The sequence below is a fragment of the Lissotriton helveticus genome, chromosome 1_2 (assembly GCF_964261635.1).
Source record: "Lissotriton helveticus chromosome 1_2, aLisHel1.1, whole genome shotgun sequence".
Lineage (NCBI taxonomy): Eukaryota > Metazoa > Chordata > Amphibia > Caudata > Salamandridae > Lissotriton > Lissotriton helveticus.
Genome location: NC_136058.1, coordinates 116,774,595 through 116,793,542, shown reverse-complemented (window position 1 = coordinate 116,793,542; position 18,948 = coordinate 116,774,595). Strand labels below are relative to the sequence as shown.

At 44.4% G+C, this 18,948-nt stretch overlaps 1 protein-coding gene across 1 annotated transcript in view; it reads left to right on the top strand.

Moving 5' to 3' along the window:
* Window positions 1-18,948, top strand: part of HOOK1 (hook microtubule tethering protein 1) — a 1,127,940-nt gene that overhangs the window by 623,859 nt on the left and 485,133 nt on the right. The window contains exon 11 of the mRNA XM_078669845.1: window positions 6,579-6,780. Within this exon, the coding sequence (XP_078525971.1) occupies window positions 6,579-6,780 (202 nt within the window). The remainder of the gene's footprint in view (window positions 1-6,578; window positions 6,781-18,948) is intronic.

Sequence of the window (18,948 nt, the reverse complement as noted above, 5' to 3'; positions counted from 1 at the left end):
CACGAGTCTTTAGCACACGTACACTTTAGCTGACTTCTGAATGACCCGAGCGAACGACTCTCTTGCCTGAAATCAAACTTGCTAGGCCAGTTCCTTTCCCAGTAGCTGATCGAGATTGAGGATCAAGGCACAGGAGATCATAAACCCTTTATTACACACAACTATGCCTTATCTTACTCACACCTGTCTTTGCTCCTTACTCCTTAAGGATATTCTCGTTACGAATATACAGCCATTGTACTTCGTGGACCTCTGTTTCTGGTTGCAGCCAATAAATTCGATCTTTGACGTCACCAAGAAGATTCCGTGTCTCTGTGTTTAGAAGACAGGTGTCCCCCTTGATCCTCAATCTCGATCAGCTACTGGGAAAGGAACTGGCCTAGCAAGTTTGGTTTCAGGCAAGAGAGTCGTTCGCTCGGGTCATTCAGAAGTCAGCTAAAGTGTACGTGTGCTAAAGACTCGTGTGGCCGAAATCATCGGCCTATGTGAGGGCAACCACAAAATGGCTGCCGTATACAAAATGGAACCCGAGGGTTCAGAACGATTTCCTAAATACATAGTGAATCCATCGGTGTAATAAGACGAAAACACTCATGCTTGCCGTACTAACTGGTTACGGTTCGCTAATACCAAATTCGTAGCGAAACAATGACCTTTATGAAACGGGTTCAGGATTCACGGAACCTCAAACACCCTCCGCATGCTCCGCAGGATCTTAAAATGGATCCTTCCCGACACTAGAAAAACCGTCACCCAGGCCCTCATCACCAGCAGACTCGACTACGGCAACGCCCTCTACTCAGGAACAACAACCAAGCTCCTGAGACGACTACACAGAATCCAGAACGCCTCGGCTTGACTGATCCTCGACGTTCCCCGACGCAGCCACATCACACCCCACCTGAGAGGCCTGCACTGGCTCCCCGTCAACAAGAGGATCACCTTCAAACTCCTCATCCACGCACACAAAGCCCTACACAACGCCGGACCCACATACCTCAACGACCGACTCACCTTCCACACCCCCACTCGAAGCCTCCGCTCAGCCAACCTCACCCTCGCCACAGTTCCTTGTATCCGGAAAACCACTGCCGGCGGCAGATCCTTCTCCTACCTCGCCGCCAAGACCTGGAATGCTCTTCCCACCAGCTTACGACAGACTCGGGACCGGCTGTCCTTCAGAAGACTCCTCCAAACCTGGCTCTTCGATCAGCAGCGTCCCCCCCAGAGCCTTGAGACCCTCACGGGTGTGAAGCACGCTTTACAAATGAAGTGATTGATTGATTGATTGATGAAGACAACAGTTTATAAACTTTGGTCCTTTAAGGACAGAATTCGCTACTGCGAATAATCCTTGTCTAAATTGATTGTCTCATGCTTCTTCCTATGTCACGAGAAAGCCAACAAAACCTTATCTGAGAAACGTAAAGCCCATTCTACCAGAGATAAAGCAGTGACTGACGCGTTTCTTAGAAACATTCAGATTTCTGAGATTTGCAAAGCAGCGGCTTGGAGACCCGTTCACACCTTTACAAGACACTATTGTCTTGATTCAGATTGAGGGTAGAAACCCAGGTTGGGCAAGCCTCTCTAAGAAATCTATTTGCCTAAGTTCTATTTCTTCCTTTACCTCGCAGATTTCCTTGCGAATGTGCTAGCTAATCTATTCAGTGCTCATGATTATCAATGGAGATTCTTATGACAGAGAACTAGGATTACAGATAAGAAACCATTCCTTACCTGTAATTACAGTTCTCCAACAGTGTTATCATTCATAGGCTCGCTCCTCCACGTTCAGACACTCTCTTTGTTTTCCTTTTACCCAAGTGCTTTAGAAATCTGAAGTATGGGGGGGGGGGAGTAGAGTTCTATGAGCTCTCACTGTATTTGTTGGAGATCAGTGATTATGCTACTTAAATGATTTTGCTTGCTCTGATTTCGATGCACTTCCTCTGTTACCACTATTTAAAGGTCACAGTGGGAATTCCAGCTCTATGATGAGGAATGATTCAAGCATCTGATGCTATAAAAGATACCAACATTGGAGAACTGATGTTACATTTTTTTTTTTTTTTATATATTTTATTGTTTCCAAATTTTGCACAGATTACACATTGTACACTTATACATTTCATATTAATCGCCTGCAAAGAAAAAACAAAAGAATCAACAAAGATAACTCAATCTGATATATGTACAGTACATCATTTAACTCTTCATTACAAGGTGAGAAGGAAAAGAGAGAACAAGATACAAGAGAAAAAAGAAAAAAAAAACGACCCTTAAACTTACTGAGAACCGATATTCTCTTTCCAACTAGTTATAGGTTCCCAGATTCTTAATCCTCTCATTTTGCCTCTTATCCCTTTCCGGTCATAGATAGGTTTTTCCAAATTATAAGCCGCTAGTAAGTTAGCCAACCAGGTTTGCATGATAGGTGGATTTTTATCGAGCCATGCTCTAGCTATAGTCAGTCTGTAGACTGCCGCGGCCACAAAAATAAATCCTTTCTGCGCATTACCCTCGTTATTATCTATCCCCAACAATAATAAAGATGGGGTGATGGTTATTTGTAAATTCAATAATCTATTTAAAAAACGTTCTATATTTCCAATCAAAAAATACAATTGTGGGCAGGTGGCGAAGACATGAATTATATCTGCCTCGAGGAGGTTACACCTCGGACAAGTGATACCAGTAGTACCTCCCCATTTAGCTATTCTCTCTGGGGTAAAATATAGGAAATACAACGTTTTATAATGCTGTGATTGTAAAGGTGCCGAACACAATACCGTACGCGCAAGATCAAGTGACTCTTGAAATATTTCTTTTGGAATACTCAGTTTGGTTACCCATTTGTTACAAAATTTTTCCATATCATCAACTTTCCCTTTCACCAAACATGCATACAAACTCCTGATTGTGCAATCTGCACAAACTTGTATTTTCTCCAGAATTTCATTACTCTGGTAGCCTGCAGGTCCTCCTTGTTTATTACCCAAGAAACTCCTAACCTGGAGGTATTTAAAAAAAGTCCTCCTGTCGATATTATATTTCTTCATAAGATCTATGAACTGTAACATCTCTTCCGTCCCTCTCAGGTCCCCAATCTGTACAATTCCTCTTTCAGCCCAGCTAGCCATTATACTATCTGCAAAAATTGCCGCAGGAAATGTCCTATTCTTATATAATCTAGTATATCTATTAAATCTACCAAGGCCTGACTTTTTCAAAAAAGCATTCCAAATTTTTACTGCAGCATTGAGTGTTTTAAATCTGGTCCTTTTGTAATACCCATACTCCGTACAATTTAAGAAGCAATTTTCTGCTTCCTCACCCAGAACAGCCACATAAATTTCTGTAGACATACTTGTAACTTTTTGCGTCTTACCACCCCCCCCAATTAGCCCCTGCATATATTGCAGGGCAGCAGCAAAGTAATACATCCTAAAATCAGGCACTCCCCAACCCCCTTTCTCTCTTGGTAGAGCCATGAATCTATAGGCCCTTCTGGTCTTACCCTGTGCCCATATAAATGTATTCAAAATAATCTCAAGTGAGTTGAACCACTTATTTTCGAAAAAGAGGGGGATAGCTCTAAAAAAATAGAGGAACTTGGGGAGAATTAGCATTTTGATAACATTTGTAGTTCCTACCAGGGACAAATGCAGATTATTAAGCCTTTCCAGATCATTTTTGACCTTTGATAATAGGGGGGCAATATTATTCCCCACAACATTATCCAGATCTGATGAGATAGCCACCCCAAGATAAACTGCCGAGGCAACCACACGTGAATCATTACAGTGAGAATATGCGTTCTCTACTATCTGGGTCTTTGCTTTATTAAGACTCTAACCAGAAATTTGCCCAAATACCTCAGCTTCGCGTTCAACTTCACTAATTGACATATGGGGGTCGGGAGTAAGGATTGCCACATCATCTGCGTAGGCCAATGATTTAACCACGCGTCCATTCACCCTAACTGGCGGGATCAAAGGATTACCTTCTAGTCTATGGAGCAATGGTTCTAAATAAAGGGCGAACAACAGTGGGGATGAGGGGCACCCCTGCCTCGTCCCCCTTCCAATTTTGACGTCTGCTGAATACCCTCTATTAACTCTAATTCTGGCTATAGGGTCCTTATATAACGTCTGTATAGCCCTGATAAAACCTTCGCCTATCCCAGACCACTTCATAGTTTGCCATAAGTATTCCCAGGAGACCCTGTCAAATGCCTTCTCGGCGTCTAAAAAGAGCGCTGCCATAGGGTCTCCCAGGCTACCTGCCGCATCGAACATAGTTAGAACCGTCCTGGTGTGCTGCGTTGTCCCTTTACCGGGGATAAATCCATGTTGGACAGGACTTACCAAGCTCTCAATAACCCCTGACAACCTTGTGGCTAAGATTTTAGAATACACCTTAACGTCAGCGTTCATCAATGTGATCGGCCTATAGGACCCTGTAGTTTTTGGGTCCTTCCCCTTTTTTAAGATCACAATGATGTCTGCTCCTCCCCAAGATTGGGGAACCCCATCGCCCTTTTGTGCCGAGATAATGATGTTAAACATATCATTAATCAAAACTCCTTTGAATACTTTATAAAATTCCACCGGAATCTGATCCGGCCCTGCAGCTTTACCTGATGGCAAGCTACTCAGTGCGGTGTTAAACTCATCTATATGTATTGCCATCTCTAGTTCTTCTCTTCTACCTTCAGGCAGTTTATAGGCCTCGATTTCCCTTAAATACCCATCTATATCCGTAGTAGGCTCTTCCTTCTCAGGGGTGTAGAGGGTAGTATAGTACTTCCTAAATACCTCTCTAACCTGTTCCGTATCACTTACAATGTTGCCCTGGCAATCCTTAATTTCTTTGATATCTGATGTGGCCATTCTTTGTCTCGTGCGCACAGCCAAGATATGACCTACCCTCTCACTTAATTCATATGCCTTCTCCTTTTTAGACAAGTAATTCTTTGCCTCTTTCTCTGCGATGCCTTCTAATGCTTCTGCTTTCACAGCTACGATTCCAAAAAGATGTATTTCTACTGGAAGATTCTGTCTTAAAGCCAAGGCGAGATCTTCTTCCTCCTTTAACAGTCTCAATCTTACTTCCTCCAATCTTACCCTCTCTTTCTTCTGTCTTGCTAAGACAAAACTAACTGTCTCCCCCCTTACCCCTGCCTTAAAGGCGTCCCATACGATACCTGGAGAGGCAGATTCTCTGTTAATTTCCCCAAATTTTTTTATCCATTTTTCCATATGTCCCCTGTATGCATCATCTATTAGCAGTGATCTTTCGAAAGTCCATTGTGACCTGGTATTCTGAGCCTGTCCCATTTTCAAAGTTAGAATCAATGGACTGTGATCTGATACTATACGGGGTTGTTTCTCTATTTGTGCTTCCTGAATTATAGTTCTAGAAATTAAAAAATAGTCCAACCTAACCAAGGTCCTATGTGGGGCAGAAAAGAATGTGCTACCATCTACATGTGGTTGTAATTTAATCCAAGGATCTACCAGGGAATTGTGCGAGACCAAATCTACTAAAGCTTTATATACTTTCTTCTTCCTCCCACCATATTGCACACCAGCCTGCAAGAACGAGCTATCTGGCACATGAATGTTCAAGTCTCCGCAGCATACTATAGGTTCAGGCCATTGAGCTAGTTTAATATCCAAATATTGCAGGACGTCTGGGTCATCCTCAGTAGAGCCATAAACTGTAGCCAACGTTAAGGTCTCTCCTTTGAAGCAAATTTCAAGAATGACCCATCTTCCCCACTGATCTTCTTTCTTTCTTTTAACAGTTATCTCCCTATCCTTACCCAAAACTGCTACCACTCTTGTTTTTGTCCCTTGTTTAGTATTGGCTAATAATCTAAACCCAAGTTGTTCCAAAAGATATCCTTTGGTACCTTCAATATGTGTCTCTTGCAGACATACCAAGTCCAGTTTCAGAGATTTTAACAAGGCTGCCACCCTCAACCTCTTATTAACGCAATTAAGACCACAGATATTAATAGAGGCAATCCTACATGTCATCATAATGCCACAATTTCCTTATGTGAAAACCTGTTCCTTTTGTGTACCATATACTCTGAGACTTGTACAATGCGCACCTGTGCTGAATCAAATAATGAATACCAAACATTTGTGCATTTTTCCCCCCCACCCCCACCCCCACCCCTCCTCCCTGATGAGAACTGATGTTACAGGTAAGTAACTTTTTTCCTTTCCCTTTCTCTGAGGTGCAACAATTGATATGAACAGTATTTTCCCTCTATAGATTACCTTAAAAAGGTCCTTAAGTTCAATGAGATCTGAACAGGTTATCTCTTGTTTATAGTTACTGCCTAGTGAAACATTCTTTTTTTTATTGATGATTGTGTGAATATTTCATTGTAGTTTCTTCATGTGAAATACTGCCACATATGTAGGAATAATAAAGCAACATCTGAGAAATTAGAGACATTCTTACCACATAGATTGAACATTATGTAACTGAAGAATTACATTTATAATGCTCAAATTTAGTATCACCTCTTCAACTTCCCCATCATATCTGGGTTGCAGGGCAACATCAGATAAGGCAGGTAAACTTGAGGCAGCGGTTGAAGTATACCGCCAAAAACTAGAGGATCTGGGTGACCTTCGCAGGCAGGTGAAATCACTGGAGGATACAAACATGATGTACATGCATAACACAGTCAGCCTAGAAGACGAACTAAAGAAGGCAAACGCAGCACGTGCACAACTGGAAACATACAAAAGACAGGTAAGGAAGACTGTCTGCCAACTGTCCTTGTATTGATGTATGTTACTTGACTTGCTGAAAAGGATTCTTTTTCATCCTCCATAGAATTGCATATTTTTTTAGATCATAGAGGTGGCTAAAGTGCCACTAATGCTGGGACAAAATGATGTGAGCTACCACATTTATTCTGCTAGTGGCAAAACAAACAATGAACAGAATACTTTCTTAAACCAGCATTGCTGCTACTAATTAATTTTGCTAATCATTTTTGAAAAAAGGAAATTCAAGTATTTTCCTTCCAGACTATGGACCTGCCTATCATGCATGCCATGTGTCTCAGTAGTAGCATCATATTGCAAGTCGCATAGAGTGTATACAGGAGTTACTTTTAATGTCATATTTATTTTGCTTGCCATTGTGTATTATATGAAGCTTATATTTACCTCCTAATGGCTGAATAATTTAGGACTAATGAAGTAACACATTTCAAAGATGCTCATATATTTAAGTTAGATCTGAATAGCATTAGATTGCTGATGTCTCTTTGGATGTAATGCAAATTGTTCCAAAAGGTAGCTCTTCTTCCTAAGACCCATCAGCTGCTGATGATTGAGGATTTGGAGGGAGTAAACTTGAAGAAATGTATGTTGGTGCAACCATGTATTTGTATCTATGTTTTTTTAATTCTGTGCAACAAATGTCACAACCAAACTTTGCTACTGGGTGTCTGTTAGCACACTGTTCATCAGTTAGAAGCATCAACATCTTATTATGAAGTGCTTTGTACATCTGGACCAATATTTTTAACTCTAAAGTAAAAACATACCTATTGCCTAACGAAAGATCCAACACAGGGTTGTAAGCAATGGTTTGATTTGGCACTGTCCTCCTATGTTTTTTAATCAGGCTAGCTGTTTTGAGATCAGTCTAGATGTAGAGTACACTTGCAGTTTCCCATCTGCTTAACCTATCTAAATCATCCAGGGATGTGAGTACCATACATCTTCTTCACTGAGCTGAGATCCAAGTCACAGGGCTCCTTGCAATCCTGTCCAAGAGGCCCTTCCCATGCAAAGGCAAATTCCTGTGCAAAGTCTTGTGGTAAGTCGAAGTTAAAAACCTGACATAAGTGCAAGAAATCCTAAGTAGGATTCAACCCCATTCCACAATTGAAATCTGGTGTGTGAACACTCTAGTGTTAATCAAAAAACATTATGCTGAAGCGACTTCTGATTACGATCGGTCCCACAACCAGTCCTGGGGCGCCTCAAATGTGAGAGTTCAAACTATAACCCTTTCAGATGCTCATGGCTTGATCTGGCACACGTTTACGCCCCACAGATCTGCAGGATCCCCCAGTTGAGCTTAAGCCAGCAAGACGACCGTCCGGCACCTTGTAACATGTTTCCAAGCTGCTTCTGATATCGGTTCAAACTTCACCCATCGTCAGTCTCTTTCGTGCCGATTCCTAATCCACCAGTTCCAGATCCAACTGCAATGGGTCTTTTCAGACCCAAGCCGAAGATGGTTCACACCAGTCCTATACTGTGCTATGACTTTACAAAATGGCAGGCAGCCAATATACAACCAAACTCTAACCCTCGCCCTCTGCCTCAAGGCCAGTAGTATCACAGACTAGACGCCTTATTCGGATCCAACTCTGATGCAGTTCACTGAATACAAAATGTTCCCCATTACACAGAACAGGGAAGCAACCTGCAGATTTACTGAACGCCAGTACGCTTCTTCAGAGACTGAGCTGGGCTCACCACCTAGGCCTCCAATTGCAGAAAGGGCCTCCTTCGTATAAATAGTGTGAAGGGTTGAAGAAGTGCTGGAGTTACAGTCGCTTACTGTTAAAAGTAATACATTTTTTTTAATCCTTTTGCCTCGTCCAGCCTTTTCTGAGCCAATATTATCAGTCAGTGATGTTCTCACAGACACTATCACGGGGACTTGGTTCATGCCATGTTCCATTGTTCGGTCAGTCGACTTGTGGCCAGTCAACCTAGATTTGCTCCCAGGGATCCTGATTTTTGTTAACTAAGAACTTTATACTTGAAACCCTGTTTGTACAGGCGCATATAAGTGAAGTTACTCCTAATGCTTTTTCAGCCAGTCCTCTAGATTCAGAGTCAAAACGTATTGATGCTATCAGAAAGAGAACATTCTCTGGCTAGTGAGACTTAAGATCCTTTAGCGCTATGTCTCCTCTGAGGAAGCACACACATGCTGTATGGGACACAGCCTGTGAGATCATGTCGTACACTCTGGAATACCACGGAACCTTGCTGGCTCAAACGATACTTGATGGATAGGGCATGGCAAAGTATGTCTTGCTTTCAGGCTTGGACACCACAGACTTTATTGTTAGAGCTATTGGCACCAGTATCATGCTTACAAGGTTCTCCTAGAAGAGATCAACAGGGTTTTCAGGAGATATTCGAGCAACCTTAATGAATTTGCCTTTTGATGGCTCCAGATTGTTTTGAGAGAAGGCTGATTCAGAACTCGAATTATTTAAGGACAGTTTTCAAGAACTTTGTGACAGGGCACATTGATATGTTTTCTGTTTTTATCATGTGCTTGCCTGCAAATTCTTTCATCACTTTTTATTACAAAGCGTGAAGTTTAGAGACATGCAGAAATGTTAGCATCATATCTGCTTCCTATCTAGGCTGACCTTTTCATTGTTTATGTTATAATCACTGACTACCATGTTAATACGGACTCTTACAGTGAATGCTAAATATCTACAAGCGAATCGAGTTGACACATTATTGGCATCCTTGTTTTGTCTTGTTGAGATGTTAGTGTTACCCAACTTATAACATGAAACAAAATTGGCAATCATATATAAGCTATAAAAGCTCAGGTATCTGGCCACTAATTAGAGAGGCTTCTCTATTGAACTTAAGCTAGAGGTCATGTTGGTTCACTAAGACAATCTAGCCCCAGTCAGGGTTCCTTTGGGACTCGGAGAGCGGTGCAGAGAAGTGGCTTTCAGCCCGACACTGCTTACCATTCCCGGGCAAGGGCTATGATAGAGAATAGTTAAACAGCGTTTTCTTACTCATAAAAAGTATGCTGATGCTGTGCGGCCCTCCCTATGAAACTCGAGGTGGATGGGGACCTGGTTCTCCCAAATGAATTGTGGGGGGAAGAGTTAGGGTTCCCATGTGAGGCGACATGGATAAAATCTTTTACCCTCTTATATAAAATTGTGAAACCAGCCTGGCTCAGGCGTAATCATCAGTTCACGGTACATCGGGCTTACCTCACGCCCCTGAGACTGTCTAAATTCCTCCCAGGAAAGAAATGTAATAAATGTAACTACAGTGAAGCATCTGACGTGCATATGTTCAGGGACTGTCCCCACATTGCCAGCTTTTGGGAGGAAGTAAAAAGGTCCTTAGACTCTATCCTTAACACCTCGCTGTCACTTACTCTGCCATTAATCATTTTTGGACTCGAGGCAGGCATAACTGGCCAGGCAAGGTCCTTCTTATTTTATGCGATTCTCCTGGCTAGGAGGCAAATCTGCAAAGTTTGGGTGGAGAATACAGCCCCGTCACACTCGGGTTGGCTAACATCGTTATACGAAACATCTAAAGTGGATCTTGCTAGATCTGGTAACAAAAGAAATCTGGCCTTTTGGGACTTGTTGGTTCAATGGAGAGGTTGATCCCGGTTTTTTTTTCTTTTTTCTTTCTTTTTTTTCCCCGGGTCCAATGATTATGCCTAGAATACTCCATGGACCAAGTACAAGGGCGCCCTTCGAAACACCGTCGGTCCGGCAGGTCGTAAAACACCGAGATGGAGATGGAGTTATGGTGTGCTTGCACTCTATCCTCCTCCCCTCATTTCTTTCGGAACTCTCCTTCCGCCAGTAACAATAATCGTGTCTTGATACAGGGGAAGGAAAAGATCTGAAGTCTTCTGGCATGGGACATGCAAGGTGGTCGGCGATTCTGAATAGAGGGCAAGGCAAATGAGGATAAAAAGAAAAAAAAAGAAAAGAAAAGAAACTCGATTTCTTCTAGGCTTGCTATTTTCTGCTTCTGCTAAATTCTATCATAGCGCTTAGAAGTAGTGAAGTAGTGATATGGTGTTAGGATGCTAGGAACCTGCTAAACATATTAGCAATTGTCCTCTTCAACTGTCCATGCCATGAATTGTTGCATTTATTTCGTCATTCTTTGTTCATTCTGTGTTAGTTATCATTTAGATTTTATGCACTGAACTTGGGTTTTAGAAAAAAACATTTTAAAGTTTTGCCCTTGTTTTCTTAGTGCTGTTTTGAGTGTGTTATGCATTTATGAAAATCCCTTTTTCTGTATGTTTGTCAAGCTTGGCTTATAAAAGGGGATTTCCCTATCTGTGGTTTCTGCGTTTTGCATCTCTTGTTAATTCAATATGTGCATTAAACATACCAGCTCCTGTTTTGATGGAGTGAAATATAGGCCAACAGTTACATATCATCTCAAAATCAGAGGTGTTCCTGATGCGGCAAGTGCAGTAACATCTGTGGCACATGAACATGCTGCATATGACTTTGAAATAGTTTTACACATGGGTGAAGTTTGATCCTATAGATACTGGTGTTGGACATTTCCACATATATTAAGCTGCAGCCGTTCCTGCACAATATCAAGTATATCAGGACTTGGTGGTCCCTTTGACCCACCAAGAAAATCAAAATTTGTTTTGTGGTCCTTGGCCACATACACCTCAGACTGTCAGACTGGGTCCTTCAAGTAATGACGGGGCAACCTAGGCCTTATTGACCAGGTACACACCTTTTCCTAATCTACAGTACCCAAAGGCTAGGTACAAAACAACTATACAAAATCATACAGTATCCTTATACAGGAGTCTCAGACAGTATATGCTGCAAAATATAGCAGGCAGAGCAATTACAGTTGGACTTGACCCAGAGGCACAGGTAGCCATACAGGCAATCAGTCCACGGACTATAAATGCTAATATTGACACGGTTTTGGTAAAATGCGATGAAATTGCCTTGTGGGTTTGCATACTACAGCCCAAGACAAGCATAGTATTCTGACTATGTGCCTTCTCCTTGGGATTTCCCTACTTGTAGAAGAGCACAACACCTCGGAAAGTAATTTTGCCTTTAGTCACAATACAATGCATAGCACACCCTCATTGGCGGTAGTTCCTGATATACATACACAAGTACAAAGTGAGCACAGAGCTGCATGCATTGAAATTAAAGGGAATTTTGAAACAGTTTCCTCAATTATTCTAAGCAGTATTTGCAGGGAAGCGGTGGCTCTGGTCATACACCAGAAATTTTCAACTGATCCTGTTCAAGAGCTTGAATGGGAATTAACTAAAATTATTTCTGAAACATATGCATTTGTGGGCTGTGGAAGCGGATCACAAGCTGTCAAACCTCATCTCAAAGTGCAAAATAAGTCTGAGGGTTCTAGTGGAGAAAAAAACTACACGAGAGACAAAAAGGAAACTGAATAAAGCAAAAGAAAAGGACATGATTTCAGTCAACTCCAGTGGCGGCTCGCCAAGGGAGTGCTGCGGGGTGGTGAGGCGGGGCGGGTGAGGGGCAGGGGGGGGTAGTGGAGTCTGACATACGACGGACAGGAATAAGGTAAGTCATTAAATAAATACAAAATTTACCTTGCGCGAGCTGCAATGCCGAGTTGGTGATGCAGCGGCCGCAAGATAAATTGTTTTATTTATTTAATTACTTACGTTACTCCTGTCCGTTGTATGTCTGACTCCACTACTGCTCACCCTTCCCCTCCCCCGCCCCGCCTTACCGCCCCGCAGCACTCCCTCGGCGAGCCACCACTGGCCAACTCAGGAGCAATCCGGAATAGTTACAATTTAAGTGACCATGACACAATTAAAAAGCCAGATTGGCATCAGTATTCTGATAGCCTTCCTTTCTAGGACATCGACAGTAAAAGTGCAGAGAGAACTGAATGCAGGATGCCCGAGGTCCCTGCAGGGGACCCCGTAGGAGGGCAGCCCCCCGTAGTACCTTTGAGGGAGCCGGGCAGCAAGACCCTGGGGGCGATGCGGGCAAGCCGCCGGTAAAGCGGCGGGGGCACCAGGTATAAGGGCCTCCCCTTCCTCCCCCGCGCCCTCTTTGCTGCTGCTCCCGTACCAGACAGGTCGCGACAAGGCAGGTAGCTCCCCAGGCCACTACTTTTGCCTAGGCCCATAGGTAGCTCCCCCCCCCTCACCCATCAGCACTAGGATCACCCCCTTACAACGAATTCCCCTCCCTACCGCTCACCCGCAGTAAGGGTGTGAAGTGGGGGGGGGGACTGTCATTAACATCTGTCTCTTGTTGCGGGAGGAGTTACAGGGCGATCCCACAACAGGAAAGGCGCAGGAACAGGACCTGAAGCCTCCAGTATAAAGCTCACGCGTGCATAAGTCATACATGCTCTAAGGGGTCCTTCTTGGGAACTTGGAGTACGACGGCGCCCCGTTAGACCTTAGGGCGGTTGTAAACCTGAGCAACCGGGGGCTTGCCACATGAAGCTCCGCCAGGCTGGAGAAGGTGTGTTCAGTGGGCGTGAGTTATGGTGGACGATAGGTTCACCGGTGGGAGTGCAAGTGCTCCCAGGGTACAACACCGGGCTATGGCCGCTGGTGTATTTTGGCTAAACTTCAGGTGCCCAGCAACTAGGGGTTGTGGGGCGGCTAGGGATCGCCTGTAAGATAACCCGCCTTTTTATTTGTGTAACAAATAAACCTTCAGCTCCTTTTCCAAACAACACTGTGTCTGTAGTCATTGGATGAAAGTTGTGGGGTGCGGGGGTGGCGGCGTAACGATAAAAGTACTATGGGCCAACTACTGCAGAAAAGACGAGGATGCCAAAGGAAGAGAAAGTTCGGACTCAAAGATTCACTTTAAAAAGAAACAAGCCTTTGCAATGCAATAGGACTTGCATTTACACAAGTTTAATCTATTGGCATTGTAAATGACAATGCTTTGTATTTACATTTTTAAAACCAAAACATAAAAAAAGTAATTGTCATTTATAATGCCAAGAGCTCAAACTCGCTTAAATGCGAGACCAATTGCAAATGTTGTGAACGGAGAGGCAAGATCAAGGGCTTGCCTGTGTCTGTCCAGAGAGACCACAGCCTGCTCCCACCCGACTGCTTCAGGCAGAGCCATGACTATGCATTGCTGCCTGTCACAGCACCAGCCCCTGCATGGTCTCAGAAAGGCCCGGAAATATCAGTTCAGAGGCTTTGGATCTGATAATTCCAGCCAAAAAACACTTATAATTGCGAATTGCATTAATTCTTCTGTCGAAAACGCACGACTGAAATAACACAACTTGTAATGAGTGCAAAAGGGTCTTTTGCCATAACATCAGTGTCCCACGAGATGTGCTCGTGAAGAAGGGGTCAGCGTTCAGAGTTTTGTTTGTAGCTGCGTTGACACTGTCACAGAAAATGGAAACCGTCACAGCTTGCTTTGTGAGTCTCTGAAAATAAGTATGCTAATGCAACTGTATGGGAAATGCATAAAACAAAATCAGTTCCAGGGAGTATTTTTCACGCCATGTTGATAGCGCGAACATGAAGAGAGGACAGAAAATGTGAACGCACATAAAACAGTCAGCTGCTGGAGACAAATGGCCCGATTGGTCTCAAGAAGCAAACGTGTTCTCCTCTCATCTGAAACCGGAGAAATGCACGTCATACAATGCCGGACTTGTAAACGTGTGGGGTGCAAGAAAGGACATACTGAAATTAAGAGCAAAGTTAGAGATGTGTGCTCCCATTAGGACATATTCTAGTTTTCATTACTTATTGAACAGGCTCTAGAATTAATGAATGAGAAAATACTTGCATGCACTCCTTGAAAGTTGTGTGCTTAGAGTGCATACTATTTCCGATTCTACTCGTTCCCCACTGAGGAGGGACATGAAAAGAACAGCAACAGCTCAAAACTGCATTTTAAGCATTGCAGGAAGCGCACATCATGGATTTGAAATTCCAACTCCCACAACGTGGGGTATGTCGACCTACTGGGGTTTCGGCTCGGCTGGGATCCGTTTGCTCCGCTTTGCAGACAATAATAACAAAGTAATGGGGAGGAGGGTGGCACAGACGGCGCCAAAGCTGAACAGTCACGGACAAAAGCATAGTCTTGACAATAGATTTTAATACATAAACGAAAAACAATCACTGAAAGTCTGTGCTTTCGATTACAAAACAAGTACCAAAGGGGATGATGGACGGAGCGTTTGAGCAAATCAAACACTCACCCCCAGTCAACTGATCTGAGTTTAACCCGTCACCATTCTTTAGCTCACTCCACCACCCCAGTTCAGACATGGCCATATGCAAATCAATCTGACCCTGTGCCTCATGGGAACAGTCCAGCCCGGACTGCCAAGCCATGTCTTCCCTGGACCGGAAACAAGCATCCTGGGACCGGTTTCGTATTCATAATCCTAATCAGCCAGGCTATCTTGAATCCAGTGGTAGAGTGACGTAATGAATGAGAAAATACTTGCATGCACTCCTTGAAAGTTGTGTGCTTAGAGTGCATACTATTTCCGATTCTGCTCGTTCCCCACTGAGGAGGGACATGAAAAGAACAGCAACACCTCAAAAATGCATTTTAAACATTGCAGGAAACGCACATCATGGATTTGAAAATCCAACTCCTACAACGTGGGGTACGTCGACCTACTGGGGTTTCGGCTCGCCTGGGATCCGTTTGCTCCGCTTTGCAGACAATAGTAAACAAGCATTTACAATGCAATGGTCTCGGCATTATTAAAGGTAGAGCTATTGGCATTGCTCATGGCATTTATTTTTTTAAAAATCATAAATAAATGGCATTGTCATTTACATTGCTAATAGCTTAATCGTGAAATAAATGGCATTGGCATTTACAATGCCAATAGCTTAATCGCTGGCAAATGAATGACCTATTGCATTTACACCCACACAGAGCCACACACACAAAGCCACCCACACACACACATACAGAGCCACCCACACAGAGCCACCCACACAGAGTCATTCAGATAGAGCCACCTACACAGAGCCACCCTCACACAGACAAAGCCACCCACACATAGAGCCACCTACAAAAAAAGTTATCCACACAGAGCCACACGCACACACACAGAGCCACACACACAGCGCCACACACACACAGCGCCATACACACACAGCGCCACACACACACAGCACCATACACACACAGCGCCACACACAGCGCCACACACACACAGCGCCACACACACACACAGCGCCACACACACACAGCGCCACACACACACAGCGCCACACACACACAGCGACACACACACACAGCGACACACACACAGAGCCACACACACACAGCGCCATACACACACAGTGCCACACACACACAGCACCACACACACAGCACCACACACACACACAGCCGCACACACAGTCACACACACACACAGCCACAGACACACACAGACACACACACACACACACAAACAGAGCCACACACACACAAACAGAGCCACACACACACAAACAGAGCCACACACACACAAACAGAGTCACGCACACAAACAGAGCCCCCACACACACCCAGAGCCCCCACACACACCCAGAGCCCCCACACACACCCAGAGCCCCCACACACACCCAGAGCCACATACCCACCCAGAGCCACATACACACCCAGAGCCACATACACACCCAGAGCCACATACACACAGAGCCACACACACACACAGGAGAGCAAGCACAGCGAGGGGGCAAGCACAGCCAGGGGGCAGGAGAGCAAGCACAGCGAGAGGGCAGGAGAACAAGCACAGCGAAGGGGCAGGAGAACCAGGGGGCTAATGTTTCTTGCGACATTTAACAGAACGATCTGTTATTTAAGCAGTTGTCCTTTTACTCTGTTTCTGACAACAATTTGGGTGCCTTTGTCGAGGCCAGCTCCCACCTCAGCAAATAACACACCTGCCAAAATTGTAACAGCCGAGGAACATGCATCCGAGTGTCAGCGTGGGGTGTGCGCACAGAGAAGGGCTATGCACTTGTGTTTGTGCCGCGAAGCAGGGGGGGAGTGTGTCTGGGTTATCTCAGAGTGAACACAACCAGCAACGAATAGTCCTTTTCGCAAGCAACATAAGCACCAAAACACATCTGTGCAAAGCAGCTCACACGAAGCAAACAGGGACCAGACTTTACACAGTCTTAATTGTGCACAGAATTGGTTTGTCCAACAGGCAAAGACCCCGACGCACGTATTCTGCAAAAGGGCACGCAAACAGCAGGATTCTACAGCAAAATATCAACAAACACCTTTAGATGAGAAAAAACCCACTACCGGGCCACTTTTGAAGCGCTTTGAAGCTTGTGAAAGTGAGAGGCTGCCCTGCTTTCGCAACAGCGTCTAAACGTGAAAAGTGCAGGACAGTGTCTCTATGAAGAACTAACTTCTCGGCCCTATGGTGCTCAGCAGTAGCTTTCCTCGGGGAGCACAGCGGCAAGTTCACCCTTGGCAGGCAGGGAGACGTCCCTCAGCTTTGTGGAGTGACAAAGAGTGCGCACCAGTACAGGGAGTCCTCTCAAAATTAACAACGCTACCCTATTCTTAATTGGGGCAGGGGGCAGTGCGCAGAGGACAAGTGCGCCCTAAATCCATGCACTCGGCTACGACCTCCCCGACCCCTCCCCTCAGATGCTCGCCAAGCATGCTTCAAAATACAGTCACCAGGCTTCAGGGTAAGTTCCAGTAATGTTTTAAAAAATGCCACAGTTCTTATTTGCCAAATTAAGTTCTTTTAGGCAAGTTCAGTGCTTTTGGTAAAGCTCCTGGAAAGTACGGTGCTTACTAGCGCTTTTGTACTCTTCGTACGGCTTTCAGGGAAGAGCCCCACTATACCTCACGCTTCTCGCGTGTGGCGGCGTACGGCGCGATCAATGTAAATGGAAGGTACGAGGCGTACCAGCAGCCGTACTAAAAGCGCACTGTTCTCAGCGCACAGCTGAAATAAAACAAATGCAGCACGAATAATTTTTTATTAGACGTGGCGTTCTCCGGTGGCTAGACACATATCAGCAGATGAAAGATAAGCTACTGTTAAGATTTGAAAGAACCAGGTGTGGACGTCACTGCCTGGAACTTTGTGTACAGTTTAATATTCGTGTTTGACTTCCTGGTGTTCCTAAAATCGCACTGGCGTTCTCCGGTGGCTAGACACATATCAGCAGATGAAAGATAAGCTACTGTTAAGATTTGAAAGAACCAGGTGTGGACGTCACTGCCTGGAACTTTGTGTACAGTTTAATATTCGTGTTTGACTTCCTGGTGTTCCTAAAATCGCACTGGTGATTTTCAGAAGGGCATATTTTAGACGAACGCCCCCCCTCCCCTCCCTATCCCCCACGTCTTTTCACCGCCTTGATTTTAACCCATCTGAGTTATGATTCGTATGAAGAGCATATGCCTGTAGTGCCTGGAAGTGTTAGCGCCTGTTTGTCAGTGAGCTGTATCAATAAGATACTGAACTAAATGTACATTTAAGCTAGGGCACTTTACCCCCTTCCAAGTTGTTTTCTCTGGTGATGCCACCCTGCCCCAAAGTGAAACACGTGTCAATATTTCTTTGTCACCAGCCTCGTTTGAGGTAAGTTTTTGTCTGTTCGTGCTTGAAGCGAAGAACCCTCCCCTTGATGGTTGGTAAAAGTGCTCCTCTGCGGCTCTGCGGTGCAGACAGGCACGTAGTGGCTTTTTGCCGCAGGAAACTTCTGCTGTCAAGGCAGAGGTTAAAGTGCAAACAACTTAACGAAGGGGCCATGAAAAGTAGGCACTGCAAGTGTCACAGGTGGAAAGAAAGAACTTGCAGATGTTGCCTGTTGCCTTCCTTCTTGCTCAATTAAACCAAGCCGAAAATAAACTGTAGTCAGCACAAAGTATATTGGGACCCACCTTTAGGGGCACGCCGGTGTATTTCCGGTTTCTCTATGACCAATGTATAGCTATAAAGACAGATCAAAGTTCCCACTGTTTTAAAAAGATGAAACATTGTTGATTACAGTGCTATACATCATAAAAGGATTCCCTTTGTAGATTTTGATCCCCCTTTGTTTCTTCTCTCTCTATCTTTTCCCCATCACTCCCCCTTTCTCTTTGCCTTTCACCCCATTCATTTTCCCAGTCTAGAT